Here is a 26,337-nt window from a genome sequence, read left to right as displayed (position 1 = left end):
GGCGGCCGGTGCTGTGGAGAGAGCAGAGCAGGTGCTGGGGGTGGAGGAGGGTGGGACAGGAGGAGGGGACGTTCCAGCCTCCCTGCCTGCCACACTGTGTCCCAGGGGCCACCCCTTCCATCGTTCCCCCCGGCATTTCGGAGCATCAGCTGCTATGATATCACTGGCTGCCAAGAAGGGGCAGACCCCAGGATGCAGCATCATGACCCGCACAAGGGTGGCCGCTATGGGCACCAGGAGAAATGGAAGTCCTCCCTCTCGTCTCACCTCAGTGCTTCTCGCTTCAGCGAAGATGTGCCAGCCTCCCCTTGGGAAACAAGGTGGGGCTGTGTCCCCCACCATGCCAGCAGTCCCCATTCCCCCAGCATGCAGGCAGGGAGGCTGGCAGAGCCCCTAAGCCGTTTGGCAATTGGTGACTGATTATCTAACCCAATAATCAAAGGACCCCTGCTCATTGCAGCAGCTGTGGAGAGGAGACTCCATGGCTGGAGGGTGCCGGCATGGGACCTCAGCCCCAGGGGAGGGGAGCTAGCGGGAGGCTCGGCCAAGAGCTCATCAGGCCCGCACCTGGCCCATCTTCGGGGCCTCCCTCCCGCCAACTCTCTTGCCTCAGTTTACCTTCTTTCCAGGCCCCCCGAGGGCAGCCCCAGCTATGTATTATCTCCCTCTCGCTACCTGTCAACCAAGCTTTGCTTGGGGCCTGGGGAGGTAGGCCTGAGAGCCCCCAGGTCCAGGAAGCAGACACGCTGGGACCTGAACCCAGTCTTAGGAGCTCACGGAAATTCTGTCCTGGCTGGCAGGAGGCTCTCAGGTGGCCAGTACCCCACATGCCGTGAGCAGAGACTGGGGTGGGGGGCTTCCCCTGGGGCCTGGGAAGCCTGAGGGGGATCCCCTCCCAATGGCCCTCCACCTCGGGAGCCGGGATACCACCTGGAGTTCCATTCCAAGTTAGATGGGGACCCTGGGCAAGCTGAACTCGCCCATCACCCAGAACCCAAGGATTGCTAGTGAGGGTCTAGGGCCCTGGTGATCCCCTCAGAGCTCACACTCAGCCCGTCTGGGCCAGCTTCCAGCACCCCCACCTCCCAGGACACAGCTCCCTCAGGTGTGAGCTCGGCCCTAGAGGACACCCAGCCCCAAAAGGCCAGACCGTATCCAGCATGAGCTTCCGGGAAGCTAGGCGCCCGCCCCGAGAGCAGTGTGAGGCCAGTGCGCAGCCAGGGGGCTCCCCCCGCCAGGCCAGTGACGTGGGAGCTGCCACCCACACTGGTGGCCTCAGGGTGGGGAGGGCACTGGTGCGCAGTCCTGTCCCCACCCTTCACCCTCAAGGTTAACAGCCCCAGGGGCAGGCTTCGGATGGCCCCTCCCCACCCGCATCCCCCTTACTGAAAATCCCAGCATATGATCCAGGTCCACCACGACCCCAGCCGGCAGCGGCTAAGCCAGCACAGGACCCTTCTCTGTCCTTGGGGCCACCCTCAGGCTCCCCACCTCAGCTAGGAACAGAGGAAAGAGGGGGAAGGCGTGGCTGCACACAGCAGGTGCTCAGCAGCTGCACCGGCAGCCGCCAAAGGGCACAGCGCTGCCCTGGCAGGAGAATGCTGAACCTTCCCCTTTGCCAGCGGCACGGCCAGGCCAGGTCAGGTCCAAGGTCTCGGGGCGCTCAGACTCCAACACCTGTCTGGGCGCTGGAACCGCAGGTCGGGGCTGGAGCCCACCGCTGGGGCGCATCTGGACCCCAGCCGGCGCGCCCTCCCCGGCAACTCGCACTTGTGTCTGGGCCGCCGGCGCCTAACGGGACGCCCTCGGAGCCCCCTGCCCAGGCCCGGCCCTGCAGCTCCTACAGCAACCGGCGCTGCCTGCCCACCCAATTCCTCCAGTCGGACTGTGGGGGTACCCCGGGGAGTAGCCCCCTGCCACTTCCCAGGGGGCTGGGGAAAGCAGGGGTCGCGAGCTGGACAGGGCCCGGAGGCCGCGCGGCCTGCACTCCCGGGCTCGCCAGCCCTCCCCATCCAGCGGCCATAAAGTTGGGTCCCAGGCCTGCGCCCCCCAAAGCAGAGGTCACAGAGCCGGGAAGAGACCTGGGTCCTCCACCTCCAGAGGCCTTCCCAAGAACCGGGGGAGGCGCGGACAGGGCAGGGGAAGGGTCGAGAGGCACTTCAGCTTCCTTGGGGTGCGCCCAGGAGGAGGTGGCGCGCGGGGGCCCCTGGCGCCTTCCCGCCGGCCAGGTCTGGGTCCGGCGCTCGCTGCCGGGTCGGGGTCCCAGCCGCTCTCGGCCTCGGGACAGAAGGGGTCGGGGCAGGACCGGGGTACGAGGGGCGGCAGGGCGGGGAGGGGGCGCGTGGGCCGCCGCTCCGCAGACAAAGGCTCCGACAGGTCCCCGCCGGCGGCGCCCGCCCCGCCCGCAGCTCCGCGGCCCCGCTTACCTCGGCCCGACCGCGGCCGGGGTCCCCGCCTCGCCGGGCCCCGCGCCGGCGCCCGCGCGCCTCGGGCCGGGCGCGGCCGGCGTCCTCCGCCGGAGCCCGGGACCGCCCGCCCCGGGTCGGCGAGCGCGTGCGGGGGGCGCAGCGGCGGCGGCGAGCACAGCCCCGGCTCCGCTCCGCCCCGCCCAGGCTCCGCCCCCTCCGACACCCCCATCCCCGAGTCCCCCCTCGCCCGGCGGGGGCATGGGGGGCGGCGCGAGGCCCACTCTCCTCGGACCCGCAGACCCGCGCGCATCGGACCCGCCACTGTGGCCGGCTTTGCAGGGTGGGCAGCAGCTGGCGGAGAGGGAGGGCCCTTCAGGCTTGGGGCCGCTGGGAATCAGGAGAGACCACCCGGACCAGGTGCCCCTGTGCTGTCCACCAGACTGACTCCAGCCCACGGCTCTTCACGGACACCAGGACCCAGGTTCGCTGCCTTCTGCTTCCTCCACAGTCTATGGGGGCATCCGGGATACAGAAGGAGCCAAATATTTGCATGAAGTAGGTGCAGATTAACACAGGTGCAGAGTAACCAAGCCTGGCAGTCCAGGGGGCTGGTGGGAAGGGGCCAGGGGAGACAGGGGGTCTCCACATGAAAGCTGTCTCTGGAGCGCTGGCACTGCCGGCCTTGCACAGGCATTGAAGGTGGGGGGGTGATGGCAGAGTGTGACTGGCCGTGGGCAGAGGTGCCTGCGGTCAGGCTGGGCTCTGGGCAGGGAAAGCAGAGGCTGAAGGGGCAGAATGGGGGCTGGGAGGGGAGAGGGCGAAGCTAGGCCCCGATGTCTGAGCCATAGTCAGCCCCCAAGGACCGCAGCGTTACAGAGGAAGGGGCAGGCTTGAGTGCGCACACCCATCTCCCACCTGCTGGCTCACTCGCTCCCCCAGACCACCGCAATGATTAGGACTGCGATTGGGACCTGCCACGGGGGTGCAGGGACCCACGCACTTGGGCCATTCTCTGCTGCTTTTCCCAGGTGCCTGAGCAGGGAGCTGGATGGGAAGTGGAGCCACCAAAGGACTTGAACCAGTGCCCGTATGGGATGCCGGCAACGCAGGCTTAACCTCCTATGCCACAGGCTCTCCCCCTGCTGGGCTGCTGGTGGAATGTAAATTGGACCAACTTCCCTGGAAGTAAGCTGACCTCAAAAACATGCTTACGCTGTGGACCAGAAAATCTCGTCTTTCCAAATATAGAAAGGCCTTTGTGGCAGCTGCGTGCGTGACAACAGCCAAGCACTCGCACAGCTGGAGCCCCAGGGGTGCCTTGGGAATGCCACTCACACTGGCAGGGGGTGGGGGGACGGTGGTGGCCTCCCGTGCGTCACAGTCACACCTGCCCAACCCCCCAGGACCGCAGAACCGTGCACGAATCAGGGCACCAGGGAAGTGGGTCGAAACATCAAAGATGGTTTCTACTGCTTGACAAAAGATCTTGGGGGAAATGGGAGAGAAGGTTCATTGAGTGAAAAAGCTGCTTTCGGGGCCCAGCACCGTAGCCTAATGGCTAAGGTCCTCACCTTGCATGTGCGGGGATCTCATATGAGCACCAGTTCATGTCCTGGCTGCTCCATTTCCCACCCAGCTCCCTGCTTGGGGCCTGGGAAAGCAGTGTGGGACATTCCAAGGCCTTGGGACCCTGCACTCACTGGGGAAGACCAGGAAGAAGCTCCTGGCTTCAGACTGGCTCAGCTTTAGCCAATGCAGACTCGGGGAGTGAACCAGCAGATGGAAGATCTGTCTCTCCTTCTCTCGGTAAATCTGATTTTCAAATAATATATATATTTTTTTTTTAAAAAAAGCTGCTTTTGGGAGAGAGAGCGAACCCTGGGGCCGCCATCCCACACCAGAGTGCTGGTCTGAGTCCTGCCTGCTCCAATTTCGACCGTAGCAGAGTGCTAAGGTGCTTGGCAAGGCCGCAGAGGACAGCCCATGTGCCTGGGCCCCTCACTCCACGTGGGAGACCCACATGGAGTTCCTGGCTCCTGGCTTCAGCCTGGCCCGGCTCTGGCTGTAGCAGCTACGTGGGGAGCAAACCAGCACATGGAAGCTCTCTCTCGCTTTCTTTCGTTGTCACTCTATCAACTAAAATAAACCTTTTCTAAAAAGAGAGGGAAGGAGATCTTAGGGGAGTATAGAATTATTCCTTAGGCAGAACTCCGCCCTGCTTTTAAAGATGAGAGAACCGCAACGCAGCCTGAAACATTGCGGAAACAGGAAAGGAATGAGAAGCGAAGCCTCAGACCCGACAGAGATGAAGCAGACGGGTTCACCTGCGCATCTCAGTGACAAGGTGAAATCCTGGCGGACAAGGTGGATGTGCTGACACTGGGTGGGAAGTCGCCAGTGGGGACCTGCGCCTCCCATGTCGGGGTGCTCCGGCCCCTGCCCCCCGCCACGGGAGACCCCGGTGCAGGTCTAGGTTTTCAGCCGGGGCCAGGTCCCAGGCTTCTGCTAGCACTGGAGAAATGAAGCAGTGGATGGAAAACAGCATAGCTCCTCTCTCTTCTGCAGCAGCAAGAAAATGCAACATTTCCTCCGGGAAGGGCAGAAACTCTCCAGGCCCCCAGGGAACACGCATCCCGTTCTTGACAGCCCTCTGTCTGGTTGCGAGCACGGTTTGTTTTGTTGTAACAACTTACTTTGGTTTGAAAGGAAGAGACAGTGGGCAGCAGCAATCTTCCATCCCTGCCGTTTCATCCCCCAAACACCAGGACAGCCAGGGCTGGGCCAGACTGAAGCCAGGAGCCAGGACACTCTAACCAGCCCCCTCTGCCTTCTCAGGCTGCGCACAGCAAGCAGCGCCTGTGGCATTAGAACACAGCTCTTCCAGCCCCCATGGTCTCCTAAGCAAAGGCTCCTGTGACACCCGCCCCACCGGGATTGCTGCCTGACCTGAACGCCGTGTCAGGTCAGCAGTGCCCTGCACCTGTTCAGCATTAGGGGTCAGAAGACGAAGGTTGGGGGCATGGTTTCCAGAGGCTCTGTGGCCTGAGTCTGAGCAGAGGGCACTTTGTGCCCAAGCACAGTGTTCTAGGACATGAACTTGTCCCTGGCCCACCTGCTGTCTACAGAAACACAGACCCTGAACTGAGGGTGGCCTCAGCATCCCCTCCCCGGGGGCAGGCATCCCTGCACGGGGAGATGGGCCTGACGCTGGCTACAGGCGTGTTTCTGAGAGAGGGGGGTGAGGACACACCCATGTCCCACTCCTCACAGCCGAGCCCCAGGAGCGGCCTGGGCACTGGCAGCGTGCCAGTGAGCCAGCTGAGGGTCTGAGGCACCAGCCACATGGCCACACCGCAAAGGCCTTGTGTGAGGTACAAAGAGAACAGGAGAACTGTGCTTCCAGAACAGGCAAAGCAAATCTCCGCTCACGTACCTGCGAGAACAGTGGAGGATGACCCCGCTGCCTGGGTCCCTGCAGCCACATGGGGGACCCAGACAGGGCTGCAGGGCTTCTGGCTTCAGCCTGGCCCAGCTCTGGCCACTGAAGCCATCTGGGGAGTGAACCAGTGGATGGAAGATCTCTTTCTAACTCTTTCAAATTAATAAATAATCTTTAAAAGCAGATGGGCTGTCTGGGAAGGGGGTGGCAAGCAGCCTGGGAGAGCTAGCTACAAGGCGAGCTGTGAGAGCCAGTAGCCCCAGAGGCCAGGCCAGCTCTGCGGCACCTGCTGGGGGCAGGAGGACCGAGGTGCCCCTCCCCGACACCCGTGGCCTGTCACTCTGCACTCCAGCAGGGCTGTTCCAGGCCGTGGCGCTGTGCCATCTGCTTCCTGCGGACTCAAACCTAATTCATTCCCGACTGATTAACTTACAGCCCATTAGCTGCGTTCCCAGCAACCCGACCACGCAGCCCACAGGCAGCCGAGGGCCAGGCTGTTCCGGGGGGGCAGGCCTCTGCAGAGTCATGGGAGGGGTGGCAGTGTAGGGCAGACTGTGCAGGCTCCCCTCACCCTGCCTCCTCTCCTTGCCGACACCCAGTGCCCAAACAGGAGGCCAGCGGCAAGGGGTAAGCCAGGACATGCCCAGCTGCTTGGAGCAGGCCAGCCAGGCTCCCCGCACTCCTGTCTGAGCCCAGCCCACAAGCAAGGGTAAGCTGGGGCTGGCTGAAGGCAGGGACTCAAGACTGAGGGGCAGGTCCACACCTGGCTTAGGGGATTAGCATGTGTTCAGACCCCCAGGGCCCCTGTGAGGGGGGCTCAAACAGGTGCAGGCACTCACCAAGTCCCATGAAGCTGGGCAGGTTCCCCCGCCAACCCTGCTGCCCTCTGGGCTGCCCCAGGTCTCCAAATTCCCAGGCCTGGCACCCAGGGAGAGTTTGCCCAGCCTGGGATTCTGGGTGAGCAGGACACCCCAGGCCAGAAGTAACTCCTCCCTAGGGCTGGCCCCGGGTCCGGGCCAGCAGTTGCTGCTTGGCCTGGCTCCAAAGGCTTTTAGCTGGAAGCAACTCTTCATTACCCACTGCTGTGCACAGCCAGGCGGGGGCAGGGGCAGGGCGGGCAGACCCTGACACCTCCCATGACCTTTCACCCCACGCCGCTGCCCAGCCCCTCGCCAAAGCAGCCACTGCCTCAGCCGATGCCAGGCCATGAGGGGCAGCTCTTCCCACCCACAGGGCTGGCCATAGCCAGCCACCAGCCCCTATTAGGCCTAACGTGTCAGCAGCACCATCCCTTTCTCCAGAATGCTCCCGACTCCTCCATCATCAGGGTGGGGGAGTGTCCTCCTTGCCCGGGTCCTTGTACGGCCTTGGAGGGAAGCTGGGGACAGTCAGGGAGGAGGCCCAGAGAGGGACAGGCTGCAGGAGCTGAGTACCTCTCAGCCCGTCAGTGTTGCCGGTGGGAGCAGGCTGCAGGCAGTTGGCCCCTGGCAGTGGTGGATGGTCAGTCGGGGGGCAGTGACTATGGTTCAGAGTCCCCTTAAGACCCCCAGGCTACCCAGAGCACCCTGGAATCCCACCCTTGGGACCAGCATACCCATTTCACAGACAAAAAAAATCGATGCCAGAGGGTCTGACTGCAGCAGCATGCATTTCCCGGCCAGGCCCTGGGAGAGCATGAGAGACAGGACTGGGTCCGGGTTCGGGTCTGGGACACCCTGGGACACCCTGTACAGGGGCCTTACCTCGAGATCTCTGCCAGGCTCGGCTGGGGCGGCCGGCTCTCTGGGTAGGCCGGCAGTGTGCACGGGTGTCTTTGTACTCTCTGTTTACAAGAGGAGGCCCGCGAGCCAATTAGCGGCGTCACCAGGGAAAATGTTTGGCTTCTGTGGGTGGGAGCTGGAGCCATCTGTTCCCCAGCACTGAGACAACACTGGAGCGGCTGCTGCAACCCCTGTAGCTGCAGGCTGGGCTTCCTGAGGCCTGGCACTCACCCTCTCTGGGCCCCAAATTGGGAACACGTCCAGTTCAGTGCCCCAGACGCACTCCACCTGCCACAACCCCAGAGCAAGCCCTTCCCAGACAGTGGGATGGGATGGGTAGGCAGCCCTTGTCTCCACTGTCCCCTGCTGGTGGCGGTGGCACCATGGCTGTGGCCTGCTGGCAAGCCGGTGAGGTGGGGGCCAGCTCCACGTGTGAGCCCTGAGGCAGCAGGGGCCCCAAGGCCGGGCAGGCACCTCCCTCCGTGCCTCGCCCCAGCACCCCTGCTGCTTCCTACGGCCTGTGGGCCCCTCAGCCCAGGGCCGACCCCACATTCCGAGCCCGGGACTCCTGCCACCCTGCCTGTCAAGGTCACTAGCGCCCCCTTCCGCCCTCGGAGAGCAGGAGGCAGCTGCAGGGCCCCCCTTCCCAGGAGCTTAACACAGCTGATTACGCAGGCTCAGCGTGCATACTGAGGGGCCGCGAGGGATTTATCCAGCTCCTTGGGAGGAGGCGGAATTCCAAGAACTCGCCTGTCACCAGTGACCTTGGGCCAGGTCGGGCCCCACCCCTGAGAGCAAGAAGTGGGTGGTGAGCGAGGTCCCTGGGTGGCTGTGGGTGTCACAGCGGGAGTGTGTGTGAGAGGGGTCCATTTAGAAAGCCGGTCTACTCCCATGTTCTTGGGATGAAACTGCCATGGCCGCCTGTCTGCTCTGAGCCCAGCCCCTGGGTCACAGTGACAAGTGTGGAGACAAGAGGAGGGGGCCCCCCGCTGTGCAGCAGTAACCCAGAATCCGGCCTAGCCTGATCCGGCACCTGCACCGTCCCGCTCTGTGGCCAGCCACACCATCAGGCCTCCTGCCTCAGTCCACGGGGGGCTGGGGTGCCCACCCCATGGGCACCTCTAACCCTGCTTCACCCCAGTAAGAACTGGGGCCCCGCCATCCAGCACGCACCCCGGGGAGGCGGGGAGAAGGCAGGCCTGGCTTCCAGCACGCGCCCCTGTATGGGGGCAGGCCCCACTTCCTCCCATCGCTGGTTGCCAGCTCTGAGAGCTGGCTGAGCCGGGGGAGCCCAGCCTCCACACAGGATGCAGCACTGCCGCGCCCCTGCCCTGTCTCCACAGGCCCAGACCCTCCACACTGGCTTCCCACATGAGAAACCCCAGTCAGGCGGGTAGGGCTGGCACCTGGCAGCCATGTGGCGGGGGCTCAGGGAAGCTCTAGAAGGTTCTGAGGGAGGAGACAGACTCATGCCTTGGGGAGGTGGGGGAAGACAGCTCTTGGGTCTATTCTGGTCCCTCTGACCGGCGCTGGTCTCAGCTCCATGACAACGGGGGACGGGATGAGGGGAGCCACCAAGGGTGGGTGTTCACAGCAGACGGATGTGGGGTGGGGGCGTGGCCAGGCCCCCTCCAGCGTTGGAGACCTAGGCAGCTGCGGCAGCTTCGTCCCTGCTGCTGGGCAGGGTCTCCTCAGCCGCCTCAAGGACACTTGCGGTGGTCCTGGCTCCTTGGCTCAGAACGGAGACCTTCAGCACGAGAGACATGGTGACACACTGACACAGGGTGACAGTGCATGCAAGTGACACTGTGACACAACCACCCTGTCAGTTGTGGGTGCAGATACAGAGCCACCCCCAGAAGGGAGTACAGGAAAGCACACCCCATCAGCATGGCTGAGTGCTACAACCCCCAGCCCCTTGTCTCTCAGGAACCCACATCCCACGCTGCTCCATTAAAGCTGAGACGTAACCCCCTACTTCTCAGGGGAGGCAGCTGCTCCCGGGATCCAAGGCCCCTTCTCTCCCGGGACCCTCAAGCTGGCATGGTCTGTCTGACGTTCCCCAGCCCAGCGGGGCAGGACGGGGCTCCTCGGGAGCCAGCACGGGTGGGGAGCCAGGAGGAGCATCTGCAGGCACGCTTGCCCTAAGTGACCCATGATCACCAGGTCAGGAGAGGATCAGGCACCCCCAAAAAAAACAAGCGCTTAAAATTTCATTGGGAGGGCCCGGCGACGTGGCCTAGAGGCTAAAGTCCTTGCCTTGAACACACCAGGATCCCATATGGGCGCCGGTTCTAATCTTGACAGCCCCACTTCCCATCCAGCTCCCTGCTTGTGGCCTGGGAAAGCAGTCGAGGACGGCCCAAAGCCTTGGGACCTGCACCTGCGTGGGAGACCCGGAAGAAGTTCCTGGATCCTGGCTTCGGATCGGCGCAGTACCGGCCGTTGCGCTCACTTGGAGAGTGAATCATTGTACGGAAGAGCTTCCTCTCTGTCTCTCCTCCTCTCTGTATATCTGACTTTCCAATAAATAAATAAATCTTTAAAAAAAATTTTATTGGGAAAAAAATAAAAAATAAACAGCCACAACAAAAAAGAATTTATTGGGGGTGGGCAGGAGGCAAAGCCACCAGCTGCAGTGCAAACATCCCATCTGGGTGTTGGTTCAAGTCCCAGCTGCTCCACTTCCTGTACCTGGGAAAGCAGCAGAGGATGGTCCAAGTGTCTGGGACCCTGCACCCACACGGGAGACCGGGAAGAAACTCCTGGCTCCTGCCACTGCAGCCGCTGGGGAGTGAGCCAGCAGTGGAGGAGCTTTCATTTTGTAACACTGCCTTTCAAATAAATAGCTTAAAAAAAAAAAGCTTCTTAGCATGGGTAGTTTATCCCGCTTCCCCAAGCTGGGCCATGCCACGTGTCTCTACCCACCAGGCAGAGGGGACACTACGTGCCCACTCTGGGCTGGGCATGTACTGTGGGCGAGTGGACGCCTAGGGCACTTGAGGGCCAGCCGTGGATTTTAAACAACAGTGGGACTTTAAACAGCCGCTTTGGGGAATGGCCTGTTTCCAGCAGGCTTTATTTTGAGCCTTTGGAGGCAGCTTCCGTGCCTGGCTCTTTTGCAGCCAGCCCCTCCTCCGGTTTATGCAGATAACCAGGCCCCCGCACCACACCGCACTGCCTGCCTGCCTGGGACCCAGACAGTACACATGTGCCACCAGTCGGGGGAAGCGCTGCCCCTGCACCAACTGCTCCCCTCCCCCGCGTACCCAGCCCGACCCCCTGAGCACTTGCAGCCACCGAGATGAGGTCATTCTTGCAACCATTTCCATCTCTTCCTAGCCCCCTCCTCCCCTCCCGTGCACTGGCCCCAGCTGCCCCGCCACCCCTCTCCCGTGTGGCCAGGGTCCTGTCACAGCAGTCCGGGACTTGAAGCTGCCTGACAGTGACAGGGCTGAGCCCCAATCTACCCCATCCCAGGGGGACAGGTACCGTGCTTCCCACGGGTAGAAATAGGGGAAAAGCTTCCTGCCTCTGCAGACAGCCAGCCAAGGCCCTCAGCAGCCCCGGTGCACCTGCCCCAAGGTGGGACAGCCACGGCTTGCTCCTTGTCAGACACCCCACAGGGGCCCAGGGAGGGGCAGCAGACCTGGGGGCTTCAAGCTGAATCTGGCTTTGTTCTCTGGCCTCTTCCTGGCTGCTACGCTGGCAGGGACGGCCAGGGGACCTCCCAGGCCTCTGCTGGGTGATGCCTGAGTGGGTGATAAATTCAAGGTGACAGCTGCGATCGATACGCCTGTGGCCATGCGCAATGGGAACTGTCTGCCACTGGCTTGGGGGGAGGGGTCCTCGTCCGAGGAAGGTCGAAGTGGTCACTGCGGCCACCCACGACACCCCCATCAAGGACAAGGTCAGCTGCTGAGGCGGCCCCTCCCTCTCCACATGCCGGCCTCCACCGACTCAGGCCTGGCCACACGACCCAGAACCCTGCCACCCACTAGTTATCTCCATGTGAAGGGCACAGCTCAGTGGTTCCAGTATCTTCACAGTTATCTGCTGGCATCACCACAGAGTTTTTAAAAATTGTAATTTTAGAAAAAGCAGAGAGGGAGAGGCCAAGAGACCAGTCGCTCTGCAAACGCTCCAATGGCCGGGGCTGAGCCTGGCCTGAGCCAGGGGTCCAGAACCCCACCTGCACCTGCCAGGTGACGGCAGGCATGCCGCTACACGAATCATCACTACTGCCCTCCCAGGGCGCACATCAGGACCAGAGTCCAACCACTGGGCTGAACGCCTTGCCTGCAACTTCAACAGCTGGGAGCTCTGTAACGGGGCTGGGAACACAGACTTTTGGGGTTATAAACTTGAGAGAGGCCACACATGCAGGCCCCCTGTGTGCTGGGTGGGGCCTGGGCATGCTATGGGGTGCAGTTTCCTCACCCCACGTTGGTATGGGGTGCATCTGGCAGTAGTGTAGCACCTCTGGCCTCCCCTCTGAGGGGTCAGCAGCCCATCCCTTCCTCCCCACTGTGACATGGACAATGTCCCCGGTCGTGGCTAGGGGCCACTGCAGTACAGCACCCCAGGAGCTGTGCTCCTTGACCGGGCATTACTGGAAAGGCAACAGTGTGCCCCCCTCGCTCATTCCCCACGTAGCCACAACAGAGCCAGGCCAGGCCAAAGTCAGGAAGCCAGAACTGCAGCCGGGCCTCCCACGTCGCAGGCAGGGCCCAAGACTCGGGCCACCTTCTACGCCTTTCTGGGCTCAGTAGCTGGAAGCTGGCTGGAGCTGGGTTGGAAACAGAGCAGCGGGACTCGAACCAGGGCTCTGACCCAGAACGCTGACGTGTGCCATGACACAGGGCCACTCCCAACATCTTACTGGAAACCTCTGGGGTCTTCAGCTTGGTGCGGGTCAGCAGGCCACTCGCTGCACTTGTTAGGGGCAGTGTGGAGTTCTGTAGCAAACAGGCGGCAAGGTGTGGAGGGCAGGGCCAGCAGGGGGGTGGGGCTTGTGCAGCCACTCATGGGGCACGCTGGAGTCAACTGTCACACACAGCTATCCAGGGGAATGTTCTAGGCGGCCCAGGAGAAAAACGACCCCACACGTCCACTCCGGACGCAGCCTCTGGCGGTGCCTGATCTGTCCCTGAGCTTGAAGAGGTCTCACGTCATCTACTCAGGGCGCTTGGCTAAAGGCTGGCAATGCACGTTAAGCCTCTGCCTGTGGCACTGGCATGCCATATGGATGCTAGTTCAAGTCTCAACTGCTCCACTTTTTTTTTTTAAAGATTTATTTACTGATTGCAAAATCAGATACACAGAGAGGAAGATCATCCATCTGCTGATTCACTCCCCAAACAGCTGCAATGGCCGATGCTATGCTGATCCGAAGCCAGGAGCTAGGAGCCTCTTCTGGGTCTCCCCCGTGGATGCACAGTCCCAAGCCCTTGGATGCACAGTCCCAAGGCCTTGGGCCGTCCTCCACTGCTTTCCCAGGCCACAGGCAGGGAGCAGGATGGGTAGTGGAGCCGCTGGGATTAGAACCGGCACCCATATGGGATCCCGGTACGTTCAAGGTGAGGACTTCAGCTGCTAAGCTACCACACCGGGCCCAACCCCTCCATTTTCAATCCAGGTCCCTGCCAACGTGCCTAGGAATCAGTAGAGAATGGTTCATCAAATGGGCTCCTGCAGCTGTGTGGGAGACCCAGAGGAAGCCCCATGGTCCTGACTTCGAAATGTTCCAGCTCCAGCCATCGTGGTCATTACGTGAACAAAAACAGATGGAAGATTTCTGTCTCTCCCTAATTTTTTTTCAAATAAAAATAAAACAAATATTTTTTCCTAAAAGACTTATTTTTATTGGAAAGGCAGATACACAGAGAGAAGGAGATGCAGAGAGAAAGATCTTCCATCTGCTGGTTCACTCCCAAAGTGGCCGCAACGGCTGGAGCTGAGCCGATCTGAAGCCAGGAGCTTATTCTGGGTCTCCCACACGGGTGCAGGGTCCCAAGGCTTTGGGCTGTCCTGCACTGCGTTCCCAGGCCACAGGCAGGGAGCTGGATGGGAAGCGAGTCAGGATACGAACTGGCACCTACAAGGGAACCCGGTGCATGCAAGGGAGGATTTAGCCACTAAGCCATTGTGCCAGGCCCAAAGCAAGGGTTTAAAGAACGGCCATGTGCACGTGACACACAGAACAGCTCTCTGTGCAAGCTCCGTGCGAATCACACACACACTTGTCCGTTGTGTGTACACACACGCTCACATTGCACAGGAAGCACAGGGCAGCCCTGTGTACATACAAGTCACATGTGACCCACACACGCCCACACACCGTGCTCAGCACTTGGCCTGCTGGGACTGCCTGCCTGCCCCTGGCCTTGAGCCCTCAGGATGCCCCCACTCGCCAGCCACCATTTCCGGACGCCTCTCTATGTGACACACAACTAGCCATGAGAGAGTAGACGCAGGCCAAGGAGGTGGGAGCACATGGCGGGTGTGTGGGGTTGCCGTCACCTGCAGACACCAGCCTGCCTTGTCCTGCTCCTGTGCAGGCAGCAGACCACAAAGGGCCACTGTGGCAGACATCTGGAGCACAGGTCTAGGGTGATCATGCTAGGCTCAGCCTTGGCTGCGAGCCTGTGGCTAGCCAGGGTCTCCAGGGGGCAGCCTGGGTCCTTGGGCCCGTCACCCCCTGCCCCCTGCCCCGGCTGCACTAGAGCAGCTGGTTCTGGAACCACCCTGTGGTGTTGCACCACCGCTCCCAAAGCCTGGGCCATCCTGAGACCCGCTGTGCCAATGGAGCCTCCCCAGATGCACTCTGCAGGCCGGCCCTGGCCACCTCCGCCTGTGGCTTTCCCAGCCGGCCCGGCGGCCATCTGGAATCAGGTCTGTGGTTGAGCTACGTGGCAGCCTGCCCAAGCACCTCAGGCCTCTCTCACTCCTAACATCTGAGCAGTGCAGTGCGTGTGCTTCCCTCTGCTGCGTCACTCCCTACAGGGGGCTAATGTGCAAGAAGCTGGGGAGGCAACAGGGCTGGGGCTTGAAGCCAGGCATTCTGCTTGGGGCACGCTGCCCTTGGTACCAGATGTGCACCCCATCAGCCCCATTCCTGTTAATACTGCATTGCGTGCCCAGAACACGGCCTGTTCCTACACCCACGCTCACTCACCCCAGCACCTGTGCCCAGGAGGGGGTTGCCCATGGGGTCAGGCTGCATCCCAGCCAGTGCATCACTGCTCAGTTCATGGGCAATGACTGTCCTGATGGGACCTCAGGCAACTTCCTGAGGAAACTGGGGGCCGATGAGCCTGGAGAGTACGGCTGGCAGCTGTGGGCATGTGGCAGGACCCGACTCTTTCTAAAAAGGAAGTGGGGACCCAAGGGTAACACAAGGGCTGCATGCCCCAAGTCCTGAGAGACAGAATCTTCCACTCACTAGCTCAGCCACTTCCCAACTGCTCACCATGCCTGGGGCTATGCCAGGCCTACGTCAGGAGCCAGGAGCTCCAGCTGGGTCTCCCTGTGGGTGGTGCTCCCCTCGCCTGCCCCTTCACTCTTCCTCCTTGGCCCCTGGCCGAGGCTACACAGCTGCCCAGGGATCAAGAAATGTCACCATGGTGGGGGGCTGAGGGGTGGACAGGCAATGACCTCAGGGCCCCGACCCTGACGGCTCCATTTGGTGAGGCTGAGGCGGCCATACTCCGTCCCTGGCACGTACCAGGAGGACTTTGTGTGGCGGGCACAGCTGCTGTCTCAGTTACAGGAACCTAGAACAGGACTATCAAGCAGACCCAGGCCGGCAGGCGTGCAGATGGCAGCCCCAGCCCCAGCAGGACCTGGACGAGCAGGACGCTTGTGCCACCTGGTGGCCAGGAGGAGAACCACTCAGGCCCACTGGTCTCCCGGATGCTGATTTGCCAACACGGAGATGGACAATCCCCCCCTTGAAGAAGTACGCAATTAGTGCAGCCTGCCAACGGCCGCACCATCCCAGCTATCCCAGGACGAGGCCAGCAATCCCAGCAGAAACACCGGTGCGCTGGTCCTCATCAGGGCCCAAACCGAGAGGGGCTCGTCTCCAGGATTCCCCTGCTTTGCTGCAAACTTCCATGCAGAATCCCAGTGCAATTCGGGCGACTGGCCAGCAGCCCAGGGACACACAGGCCAGCGCTGTGGACACTCCTGCTCTCTCCCACCGCCCCCCACACTGGCAGGACACTTTAGAGCAAATAGCTCAGGGGTGACGAACAACCAAGGTTCTTTTCAAAAGATTTAATCTCCCCAAATGAGAGGCTCTTGTGCTGAGGGAGAGAGAGCTGGTCACGCCCCCAAATCTATAGAGTTTCCTTGTTTCATTGGTTCTCAAAGTCCGTAGGATGAGAAGGGACCACAAAGCTGAGGACGGGGCCACTGGCAGAGCCACATGCCAAGGAGCACGAAGTGCGTGGCAGGCTGCAGCCGCCACCCACTTCCAAGGCAAGTGCCCGCCTAGGGCTCTAGGCCACCATGGCCCCGGAAACCGCAGACCTGCACCTGCCCAAGTCCAGAGGCTGAGCACACCTGGAAACCGCATCTCAAGAGCCCCAACCCCACACCAACCTCAGCCGGGTGCTGGACAGGCCCAGGGAGAGCAGCCTGTCCGTGGGGCGCCGAGTGGAGCGGGGCTCAGCAGACAGCCAGTCTGACACACGATCCTTCCACGCTGACCCGCGATGTTCCACGCTGACTCGTGCTCCTTCCACGCTGACTCGTGCTCCTTCCACGCTGACTCGTGCTCCTTCCATGCGGACCCGCGCTCCTCCCACGCGGACCCGCGCTCCTCCCACGCGGACCCACGATCTTCCAGTCTGACCCGCGATCCTCCCACGCGGACCCACGATCTTCCAGTCTGACCCGCGCTCCTCCCACGCGGACCCACGATCTTCCAGTCTGACCCGCGATCCTCCCACGCTGACCCACGATCTTCCAGTCTGACCCGCGATCCTTCCACACTGACCCGCGATCCTCCCACGCTGACTCGCGATTCTCCCACGCTGACCCACGATCTTCCAGTCTGACCCGCGCTCCTTCCACGCTGGCCCGTGATCCTTCCAATGCTGACCCACGATCCTTCCAAGCTGACCCGCGATCCTCCCACACTGACCCACAATCCTTCCACGCTGACCCACGATCCTCCCGTGCTGACCCGCGATCCTCCCACGCTGACCCGAGCTCCTTCCAGTCTGACCCGCGATCCTTCCACGCTGACCCGCGATCCTTCCCATGCTGACCCGCGCTCCTTCCACGCTGACCCGAGCTCCTTCCACGCTGGCCCGTGATCCTTCCACGCTGACCCGCGATCCTCCCATGCTGACCTGCGATCCTCCCACGCTGACCCGAGCTCCTTCCAGTCTGACCTGCGATCCTCCCACGCTGACCCGAGCTCCTTCCAGTCTGACCAGCGATCCTTCCACGCTGACCCGAGCTCCTTCCAGTCTGACCTGCGATCCTCCCACGCTGACCGACCCGAGCTCCTTCCAGTCTGACCAGCGATCCTTCCACGCTGACCCGCGATCCTTCCCACGCTGTATCCCAGCTGAATGCAGGGACTGATGGGCAGAGAAGCCAGGTGCTCCCTTCCAAGAGTGGACTTGGTTCTGGCATTCACAGGGCCTCAGAGGGCCCTAAATTCAGTTCTCGGGCTCCAGGTACAAGCCCACGCTCATGTAGTGTTGGGAACAAACACAAGGTGTGGCCCCACCTGTGCACTCTCCACTCCCCAAGACCTTCTGAGAAGTCTGAAGATGCGGGCCATGAAGCCGGTGCACAGCTGTGCAACACAAGGTGCAGCGAGCCAGCAACTGGGCCCCAGGTGGCCAGCCCTGGCACCACAGGCATTCCGACAACGGGACATCGGTGCGTGGGTGCTCTGACCCCCTGTAGGGGAGAGCAGAGGCCACCTTCCAATGGCCTTGCCTTGACAGGGAGCAGACAGGCCGAGAGGGCGAGAACTGCAGCCTCAGACCAGAGTCCTCGGTCCCTTCCTGGGCAGGGGACCCACACGGAGCACAAAGCCCCTCCTGATTGCTTCTCCTGCCAGCCCAGTTCCTGCCTACCTACTGCTTGCTTCAGACTGTGCACCCTGAGGCAGGGAGACACTGCCCCACCCCCAGCGATGCAGGCCGCACGACTCCTTCCAGCACGCACACCTCTTCGGGCCACGGTCATCTGGGGTCTGCCAGGTGTAGAATGCAGCTGGAGGGGTGTGCGGTTAGCATCTGTGGCCCCCAAAAGGGATGCCTGGAAACAGGCCACTTCCAATCCACCCTCGCGCCCTCTCCTGGGAGTCATAGAAAGAAAGGCACATTCTAGCCCATGGGGCCCAGCAACGTGACAGCCGAGGGAGGAGCTACAAACCTGCCTACAAAAACAGAACAGAATCAGTCACTCCAGAGGCAGTGAGGGCAGGGCAGCGGCACCACACCATGCTGACGCCATGGCTGCCCTGTGTGGCCGGGCACACCTGGGTGCTCCCTGGCTGGGGAGACACCTGGGGGCTGCTCTTCCTAGGACTGGAAACAAAGTCCACAGTGGAAAAAACTCCAGCAGAATCCAATTTGGAAAGAATTTAATTAACAAAATAAAACGAAGAGAAAATGGTCCAGGAGGGGCCACAGGGAGGGGGGTCCGAGGCGATGCCCGGCAGCTCCCGGCAGGCCCCAGAGTGGCCTGGAAAGCTCGCCCCGCGGCACGTGCAGCCATGGGAACCACACAGCTGGGCTGGCCCTGAGGCCTCGGGCTCCCCACCCGGCTTGGCACACGCAGGCATGCAGAGCGAGATCTTGAGGGCTTCACCAAACAGTTAATTTTGGCAAAAAAGAGAAAACAAACCAAAAGCTAAAATTCGTCAGCAAGGTTGAAAGCCACGGAGGTGAAACGGTACAGATGGAGTTAGACTACCACTACGACCTTTTGTGCAAGTCTCTGCTGTCCGTGTGTAGGCTCGCTCAGCGGCCACAGTGGCCACGCGGAGCCCCGGCCAGGCTCAGTCAGTGCGCAGCATCATGGGTGGGTGCTCGCCGTCCTCGTCCAGGCGCAGGGCGCTGGCCTCCTCTTCCAAGCAGGCACCACCCACGGCCCCCAGGTCGTCTGTGTAGGCTGCAGAGAGACAACACGACCCTCAGACACTGGGGCCACACAGACCCAGGGACACAGGCGACTTTGTGTGTGTCTGTGTGTGTGTGGCCAGACAGACCCGAAGACACAGGCGACTTGAGAGACTTGAGAGAGAGAGAGAAGCTTTGGAGCTAGCAGCCCTGCCCGCACAGCAAGCAGGGGCTTCACATCCCATGGCTGCCCACTCGGTCTTGTACAATGAGTGTGACTCCCCAGGTCACGACTGGTCCAGCTCACACTAGTGTCAAGAGTCCAGGGGGTCCTGGACTGAGAGGGAGTGAGCAGGTCAGCCCGTGTGCGAGCAGGACCCAGCCACACCAGCTGCGGGCTCACATCTGCCTGTTCACTGACCCTTGCAGCAGCTGGACGCAAGTCCCTGAAGCTGGGGCCCAACGGGGTCAGCTGACTGAGCTTGCCTGTGTCCCAGCACTAGTGGGAAGCAGCTGACACCCGAGTGCCAGGCCAGCCCGGGGTCACTGGCCAAGTGCCTGTCCCTTACCAAGTCTAGTGGGAGACGGGGGCACATAAGCGCCTTTCGCTGCAGCTGTGCCTTGCGTCTGTGTCGCCAGGGGGCAGTCGTGAGAGGCAGAGTCCAGGACTTCACTGGCCGTCTCCACGCTGCCGTCCAGTCTGCAGAAGGAACGGCCACACTCAGCAGGGCAGGATGGCCTGTGTGGCCACCAGCCTGCAGGGAGTATTCCTGCCACCCTTACCTAGGGCATCAGAAGACAGCACTACCCAGTCCCAAACAGAAATTGCTATAAAAATCATTCCCCTAGCTGCCCCCCAACTGTAAAAGTATTACCGCACTGCTGGAACTTTGGCTAAAAAACAGTGCGTAACAGGAAAACCGCCCACCTCCTTAGGACTAATGAGTTCGACTCTCAATTCCCTCTTTCTCAGCAAGCTAGCAGCCCTCAGGAACAGGAGCTGCAGGAAGGGGCGGCCACGTGGACGCCCCCTTCCTCAGGGTGACCCAGCTTCTGCAGATGCATGCCCAGCCACCCTCACCCCTCACCTGCACCCAGGGAACCCTGTGGGGTGGAGCACAGGGGCAGGTTGCCAGCAGTGTGGCCGGGTTTCCAGTTACAGCTCGGACTGACCTCGTCTGAGAGGGGGCCGCTCACCTGTGCTGTCTCATGAGGGCGCACTCGCCGCCCTCCTGGGGGTCCAGGTTGTACATGTATAGGTAGCCGTCAGAGGCGCCAACCAGTAACCGGGGAATCTTCTGAATCCTGGGGAACAGAGAGCAACCCACTCCAGGCCCACAGTGAGCACAGCGGCCCCCACCTGCCTGTGAGGGGCTGTCCCCTTGCTGACCCACAGGGTAAGGTTGGCAGTGCAGTTTCCAACTCTGAACAAGAGGGAAGACTTCTGAGCAATCAGAACACATTCAAGTGCAGTCAGGTTGAAAAGCGCAGGTCAGAAAGCCTGGCATCAAGACCATAACACCTCACGTGCTGACGTCACGCCCAACCTCACATGACAAGCTGCAGGTGCACAGCAAACGCCACAGCCATGGGGACAGCATGTTCAAAGTACAGCTCAAGTATGCGCTCAGCCCCAGGCCCAGGCCTCAGTGCTCCAAGCCCTCCTTGGTCTACGTCCAGGAGAGCTCCTGCCATGCACGCCCACGTACCCCAGGGCAGGAGCCGGGGAGGCTAGGGCACAGATCCACTGGGGACTCACGTGGCTAGCGAGCAGATGTTCTTGTGGCCACAGAAGGGCAGGCGTACGGTGGCGAAGGCTCTGCCCTGGTTGAACATCTCTGTCACCTGGGACGGCAGGTAGCTGGTGGAGGCCATGAGCACCTTCCCGAAGTAGCCGGTCCAGGTGGTGGGCTCCTCCGGAGGCCTGAGGAAACCCCCCAGCACATGGAGTCCGTGCCCACTGGATGCCCTCAGAGATGACAGGGCTGACTAGGCCCCCATCCTGCTATGTGGGACCTTGTTAGGTCCCCTAATCATCCGTCACACAGGCCTTTGCCCCTAGGGGTCGGGCTGCCTCACCCTCCGAGACATTGGACGGCTGCTGCAGGGGAACGGGGTGCTCTTGGCCAAGTATACGGGGAGAAGGGTGAGAACCCCGCCCCCATCCCACTGTCCAGGCACACTGCCTCTAATCCCCGGAGACCCTTCACGGCCGGACCCAGTCCAGCTGTGCCTGAGACGGAGGCAGAGTGGGCACACCCATGGGGCTGTCCCAGGCCAGCCCACGCGAGGGGAGCCAGCCCTGGTCGCATAGCCCACTGCCCCAAGCCCGGACTGCAGTCCTTGGCCGCCTTGGACTCATCCAGAAGCGTGTCCCCACAACTCACTTCTCCTTCACAGTCTCAAGCTTGAAGATGTGCACGGTCTCGGTGTTGCTGGAGGCCGACAGGAACATGCCATCCATGCTGAAGGCCAGCGAGCAGATGCTCACACACCTGCGGACAGAGCAGCGCCCGCGGCGGCGTCAGGGCCGCCCTGCTACAAGCCCACCGTGGGCCCACGCAAAGTCCCTCCACTTTCTCAAGAGGACAATGTTGGGAAGGTGACGGTTCTCCAACACATCCTTAAATGGCACGTTTGCTGTGGCTCCAGAGGGACCCAGCAGCCCCCCCTTAGCAGGCGGTGTAGTAACACGGATCACAGAGTTCCTAGCACAGAGGCCACAGGCAGCAGGCTCCACACTCCCCAGGAACACTCCAAAGCCTCCGGGACAATGGGGGTTTCCTCACAAGCCCAGGAACGGCAGGCACGTGGGGCCCTGACAAGGGCTGGGGCAGGCAGGGTCGGAGCACCACCTGGTTGGGCAGCCCATGGTGGGGGCCTGGGGGGAGCCCACAGCGGAGGCCGAGGTACCCTGCAACCCGCTGCAGGTGTGCATAAGGGGGCCGGGACCCCAGACACAGGGACACCCTGGCCCAGGAGATAGCATAGGCCTTTCAAATACAAGGCCACAGAGGCGAAGAAGGCCAGGCCTGGCTGGCTGGCAGGAAAGAAGCAAAGGCAGGTAGGGCTGTCAGCTGGAGTTCGAAGTAGTGTGGCTGGGCAGGGAGCCTCCGGGGGGCTGGGGCCCCTGCTGCCAATCCCCGGGACCATGGGCAAGAAAATCCTCACAAGCTTTGATAAAAATACCCATCACCTCCCATGTCACCACAGGTCCCCAGGATGGGCTCGCATGGCCAGGATGCCTGGCAGCTCCTGATGAAGCGTCTGCTCGCAGGGCCCAGGTCACACAGAGTGGTCACTCAGACACCTCACCTCTTCACCCCTCTCCGGAACTCAAAGAGCTTCTGGCCCTCTGGGATGGAAAACACTCTAATCACGGTGCCCTGGGACAACGAAGAAGGAAAAAATGCATCACATTCCAGCAAAACCAGACTTCCTCTACATCCAGGCCTTGGGTGATAAAGGAACCACATGAGGGTCTTTGGGCAGAGCTGCCCCAGGCTAGCACGGGCTTCAAAGTCCTCTTCTCACGGCCCAGCACCCAGGGCGCGGGGCCACCTCCACTTCCTGCTGCAGGGTTCTGTTTCACAGCTAAGTACTGGCAGTACTCAAGCCCAGTGTGGGATACAGCGCTTGTTTTGTAAGTCACTTGAAGTTTACAAAGCCAGTGTCTGTCACCATGACCCGCAACTGCAAGCCCCATGCTCACATGCAGGCCCGCAGGCTAATGTCCCCATGCCTGCCTCTGAGGGGCCGCAGTGGGCAAGCTGCTGCCTGGCCAAGTGCTGGGGTCCTGTTCCAGCCCCTTGCTGGGGTCCACACCAGGGCCCTGCTGCCCAGCCCGGGAGACCCTCAGCTTCGGCCTGACCTAGCTATGGTTGCAGCAGCATTTCAGGGGTCAGTCAGTGGGGGGAGCACTGTTACCACCTTTCAAACACATGTAAGAGTTCAGTGGTGTGACCACAGCAAGAAAACACTTATTACCAAGATGAGAAAATGCAGACGGGAACCCATAGGTCGCCCTGCATGGAAATAAACTATTACTATAAAGACACTATTTTCCCCACTGTTCTCTGATTTCCTTCCCTGAAACACATTTAACAAGGGATCTTCTTGGGGCTGTTCAGGTAGAGCATGACGTTCTGGGAGAATGAACAAGACCAGCAAGGAAGCAGGGCAGCAGGATGTGCGACACTCCGGAAGCTGAGTGCCAGCCAGCGAGGGCATGGAGGGACAGGAGGGCAAAGCAAGAGCAGGGGTGGGGAGAATTCCCAACACCCACGTTCTGGAAGATTCAAACTGGTAAAATGTAAAATGTGCCCAAGGTGCCTGACAAGTTCATCAATTCTGACCACAGCAGACGACCTAACCACCACGCCCCATGAAGCTGTTAAGATCAACTGTCCGGGGCCTGCCACAGTACCCTAGCAGCTAAAATTCTCATCTTGCGCTAGGATCCCATGTGGGCACCAGTTCTTATTCCAGTGGCTTCGCTTCCCATCCAGCTCCCTGCTTGAGGCCTGGGAAAGCAGTTGAGGACGGCTCAAAGACTTGGGACCCTGCACCCATGGGAGAGATCCAGAAGAAGCTCTTGGCTTTTGCTTCAGATTGGCTCAGCTCCAGCCATTGTGGCCGCTCGGGGAGTGCACCAGCAGATGGAAGATCTTTCTGTCTCTCCTCCTCTCTGTAAATCTGACTTTCCAATAAAAACAAATTTTTACTGTCCAGTTCACATGACAGATACCATGAGGTCAGCATGACAGTGGAGATTCCTGGGAGGGAACATGACCAAGGAGGGCCCCTCTGCCAGCTGCTCAGAGGAAGACAAGCAAAGCCAGGGCAGGCTGGAGCCTAGGCACTCCGAGCGCGCAGCCCTGGGCTCCTGGCCAGGTGCCTAACCTGGAGGGGCCTCAGCCCTGCCGCAGGACCAGCCGATGAGGGGCTGCGATGGACAGAGTTCAGGCCTCAGTACTGCCTCAAGACCACGTCCTTGGGGAAGGGATGCGACAGCTTTAAGAGACCTGTGAGGAGGGGGTCACAACAGAGCGAGAACAGGCAGCCAGAGACACTGCAGTCCCAGAGCGAAAAGAGGACAACACAGTACAACCCCAACAATTCCTCTCAGACTCCCACGTTAGTGTCCAGCATCCCATAAGGGTGCTGCTGGGAGTCCTGAGTGCTCCACTTTCCATGCAGCTTCCTGTTAATGTGCCTAACAAAGTGGCAAATAGCACAAATGCCTGGGCACTTGTATACACGGAGACCTGAAGAAGCTCCTGGTTTCAGACCAGCCTAGCTCTGGCCATTTCAGCCATTTAAGGAGTGAACCAGTGGATGGAAGATATGTCCCAGTGCAATGGTTCAGTTGGCTAATACCCCCCTTCAAAACTGCCAGGATCCCACATAGGCGCCAGTTTTTGTCCCAGCTGCTCCACTTCCCATCCAGCTCCCTGCTGTGGCCTGGGAAAGCAGCAGAGGACGGCCCAAAGCCTTGGGACCCTGCACCCGTGTGGGAGACCCGGAAGAAGCTCCTGGCTTGCGAAAGGCTCAGCTCCAGCTATTGTGGTCATTTGGAGAGTGAACCTGTGGATGGGAGATGTCTCCTTCTTTGTAAATCTGCCTTTCCAATTCAAATAAATGAATCTTTAAAAGGAGGAGGGAATCTGTCCCCAACTCTGCTTTTCCCAATAAAAATAAATCTTAAAAAAAAAAAGCCTGATTTATGACTCAAGTGCACACTATCATCCTAAGAGCAACACAGCAGGCACAGCTCAATGCTCATTAAATCATAGCTGAAATTACTGTGCAGACATGAAAAGCATTTCCAAACACTGTTACTTGTCTCGGCGAGGGAGAGGTAGACGGGAAGAAAGCTCCCACCCACTGGCTCTCCCGACAGCCACCGTCAGGAGCCAGACTGCAGCCAAGCGCTCTCCGCAGCAACTGCACCGTGTAGCCGGGCCAGCAGCACTGCCTCCGGGCCTGTGCCACACGCGTGCGGCTCAGGAGCCAGAGCTGGCCAAGTGGCCGAGCACTCGTGTGGGACGCAGCTGTCAGCAGCAGCCAAATGCCTATTACCATTATTTTTAAAGGGAAATAGATCGTGCAGAGTAAAACGGGATGACAAGTGAAACGCAGTATGATTCCAACTGTTAAACACACAGGAAAAAGACTGAAGGCAACAAATGGAAATGTATATGGGTCAGCTGTTGGGGACTAAGGAGTTGATTAGTGCTCAATGGGCTGGGCAGGAACAGGAACTGGGCTCGTGGCTAAAAACACCTAGACTAACTGGACTCTTCTGTATCCAATATCCTGCTAAATGAGGATGTGGGGGGAAGAGTATATAAGGAGAGGTGAAGCAGCAATGAAGCCAGACTTCACAGAGACTTCCACCGTCACTGGTCTCCTGTCGGTGCTTCATCCCAGACCCTCTCACTGTCCACGTTACTGGCTCTGCTGGCCGGAGCAAATGGCGCCCAACATGGGGCACAGCACAAGGGACAATCTAAGGGACCCCTGGACCTACAAAGGTAAGCTTAAAATTAAAATTTTTGCAGGGGCATATGTAACTTCATCCCCAGAGCCTCTCCCTGTCCTGGGGCACGAAGGATAATCTAAGAGACCCTTGGAACTCCAGACGCAAACTTAGAATTAAGTATTTTGCAGGGGCTTAAGTAAAAAGTTATCATGGGGTAAGAACCTGCTAAAGAGCAGGTGACTAAACGAATCAAGAGATCTGCTCGTCACAAGGCACCGACACCAAGCGTAAAGCCTCACAGAAGCTCGCTGAAACTGCGCAATATTGCCATGGTTTGCTCTCCTTGCAGCCACCTTTCTTCTCTGGCACTTGGCAAAACGTGCTTTACCACCCCTTCAAACAGTGGTGCAACCCTTCCTTGAAAAGTTATCTGCTAAAAGGGAGAGAAAACCTCAAACCAGGGTGAAAAAAAGAAGAAGAAACCCCAGACCAGACAAAGTTTGGAGAAACTGAGCAAAGAAGATTCACGGTCCTCTTCTGAGGAGGAAAGGGAGGAGGATGGAGTGAGTCTGCCGGGGATCCTCCCCCCGTACAGCATGTGCCCGTAGAGTGTGTGCTGAGCAAAAATCTCTTATGGCCAGGCACGGAGCCCTCTGCGCCACCTGTGCCGTTGGTGCCATTAATTCTGTGCAGCTGTTCAAGATTTACAGGAGCAACTTCAGCGTCTCTCCCTTCAGTTGAGGCAGGACTAGCTACAGCCCCAAACAAAATACAACTTGTTTCTCCATTTAATTATTTGGAGTTTTAACTTTTTCAGAATTGTATTAAACCCCCAAAATTTCCATAGCCCGGATGTTTTTATCCATCTTTAAAAAAGCATCCAAGAATTCAAAAATTTCAAATTCTAGGGCTTCCCTTGGTACTCTTATGAGGCCTCAAGAATGCCAACAGATTTATCTCCCGTTTTGTGGAGACAGTCAATCAGGTTGATTGAATTACATTATTTGCAAATGGACTGACACACATCCCAAAGTTTGGGAGACTAAAGTATGTGCATGTTACTGTTGATACTTGCTCTGGATTTATTCTGGCTACTCCTCAGACAGGGGAACAAGTCAGGCACGCTCTAGCCCGTTGCTATGCGTATTTTTCC

The 26,337-nt window shown here is 60.0% G+C and overlaps 1 protein-coding gene across 2 annotated transcripts in view; it reads right to left on the bottom strand.

Annotated features, from left to right (window-relative positions):
- Positions 1-18,205: 18,205 nt before the first annotated feature.
- Positions 18,206-26,337, bottom strand: part of WIPI2 (WD repeat domain, phosphoinositide interacting 2) — a 28,087-nt gene continuing 19,955 nt past the window's right edge. The window contains exons 7-12 of one of the 2 annotated variants that reach the window (XM_040990031.1): positions 22,016-22,086; positions 21,088-21,195; positions 20,460-20,624; positions 19,898-20,005; positions 19,270-19,400; positions 18,206-18,752 (exon numbers count right to left, since the gene is read on the bottom strand). In XM_040990031.1, the coding sequence (XP_040845965.1) occupies positions 18,640-18,752; positions 19,270-19,400; positions 19,898-20,005; positions 20,460-20,624; positions 21,088-21,195; positions 22,016-22,086 (696 nt within the window). In that variant the 3' untranslated portion in view covers positions 18,206-18,639. The remainder of the gene's footprint in view (positions 18,753-19,269; positions 19,401-19,897; positions 20,006-20,459; positions 20,625-21,087; positions 21,196-22,015; positions 22,087-26,337) is intronic. The other variant, XM_040990032.1, reaches the window with a different exon arrangement.

The sequence above is a fragment of the Ochotona curzoniae genome, unplaced genomic scaffold (genome assembly GCF_017591425.1).
Source record: "Ochotona curzoniae isolate NIBS_2020 unplaced genomic scaffold, NIBS_Ocur_1.0 contig_54, whole genome shotgun sequence".
In the NCBI taxonomy this organism is placed as follows: domain Eukaryota; kingdom Metazoa; phylum Chordata; class Mammalia; order Lagomorpha; family Ochotonidae; genus Ochotona; species Ochotona curzoniae.
Note: the sequence above shows the minus strand (reverse complement) of the source record. Positions and strands in the feature narration are given on the sequence as shown.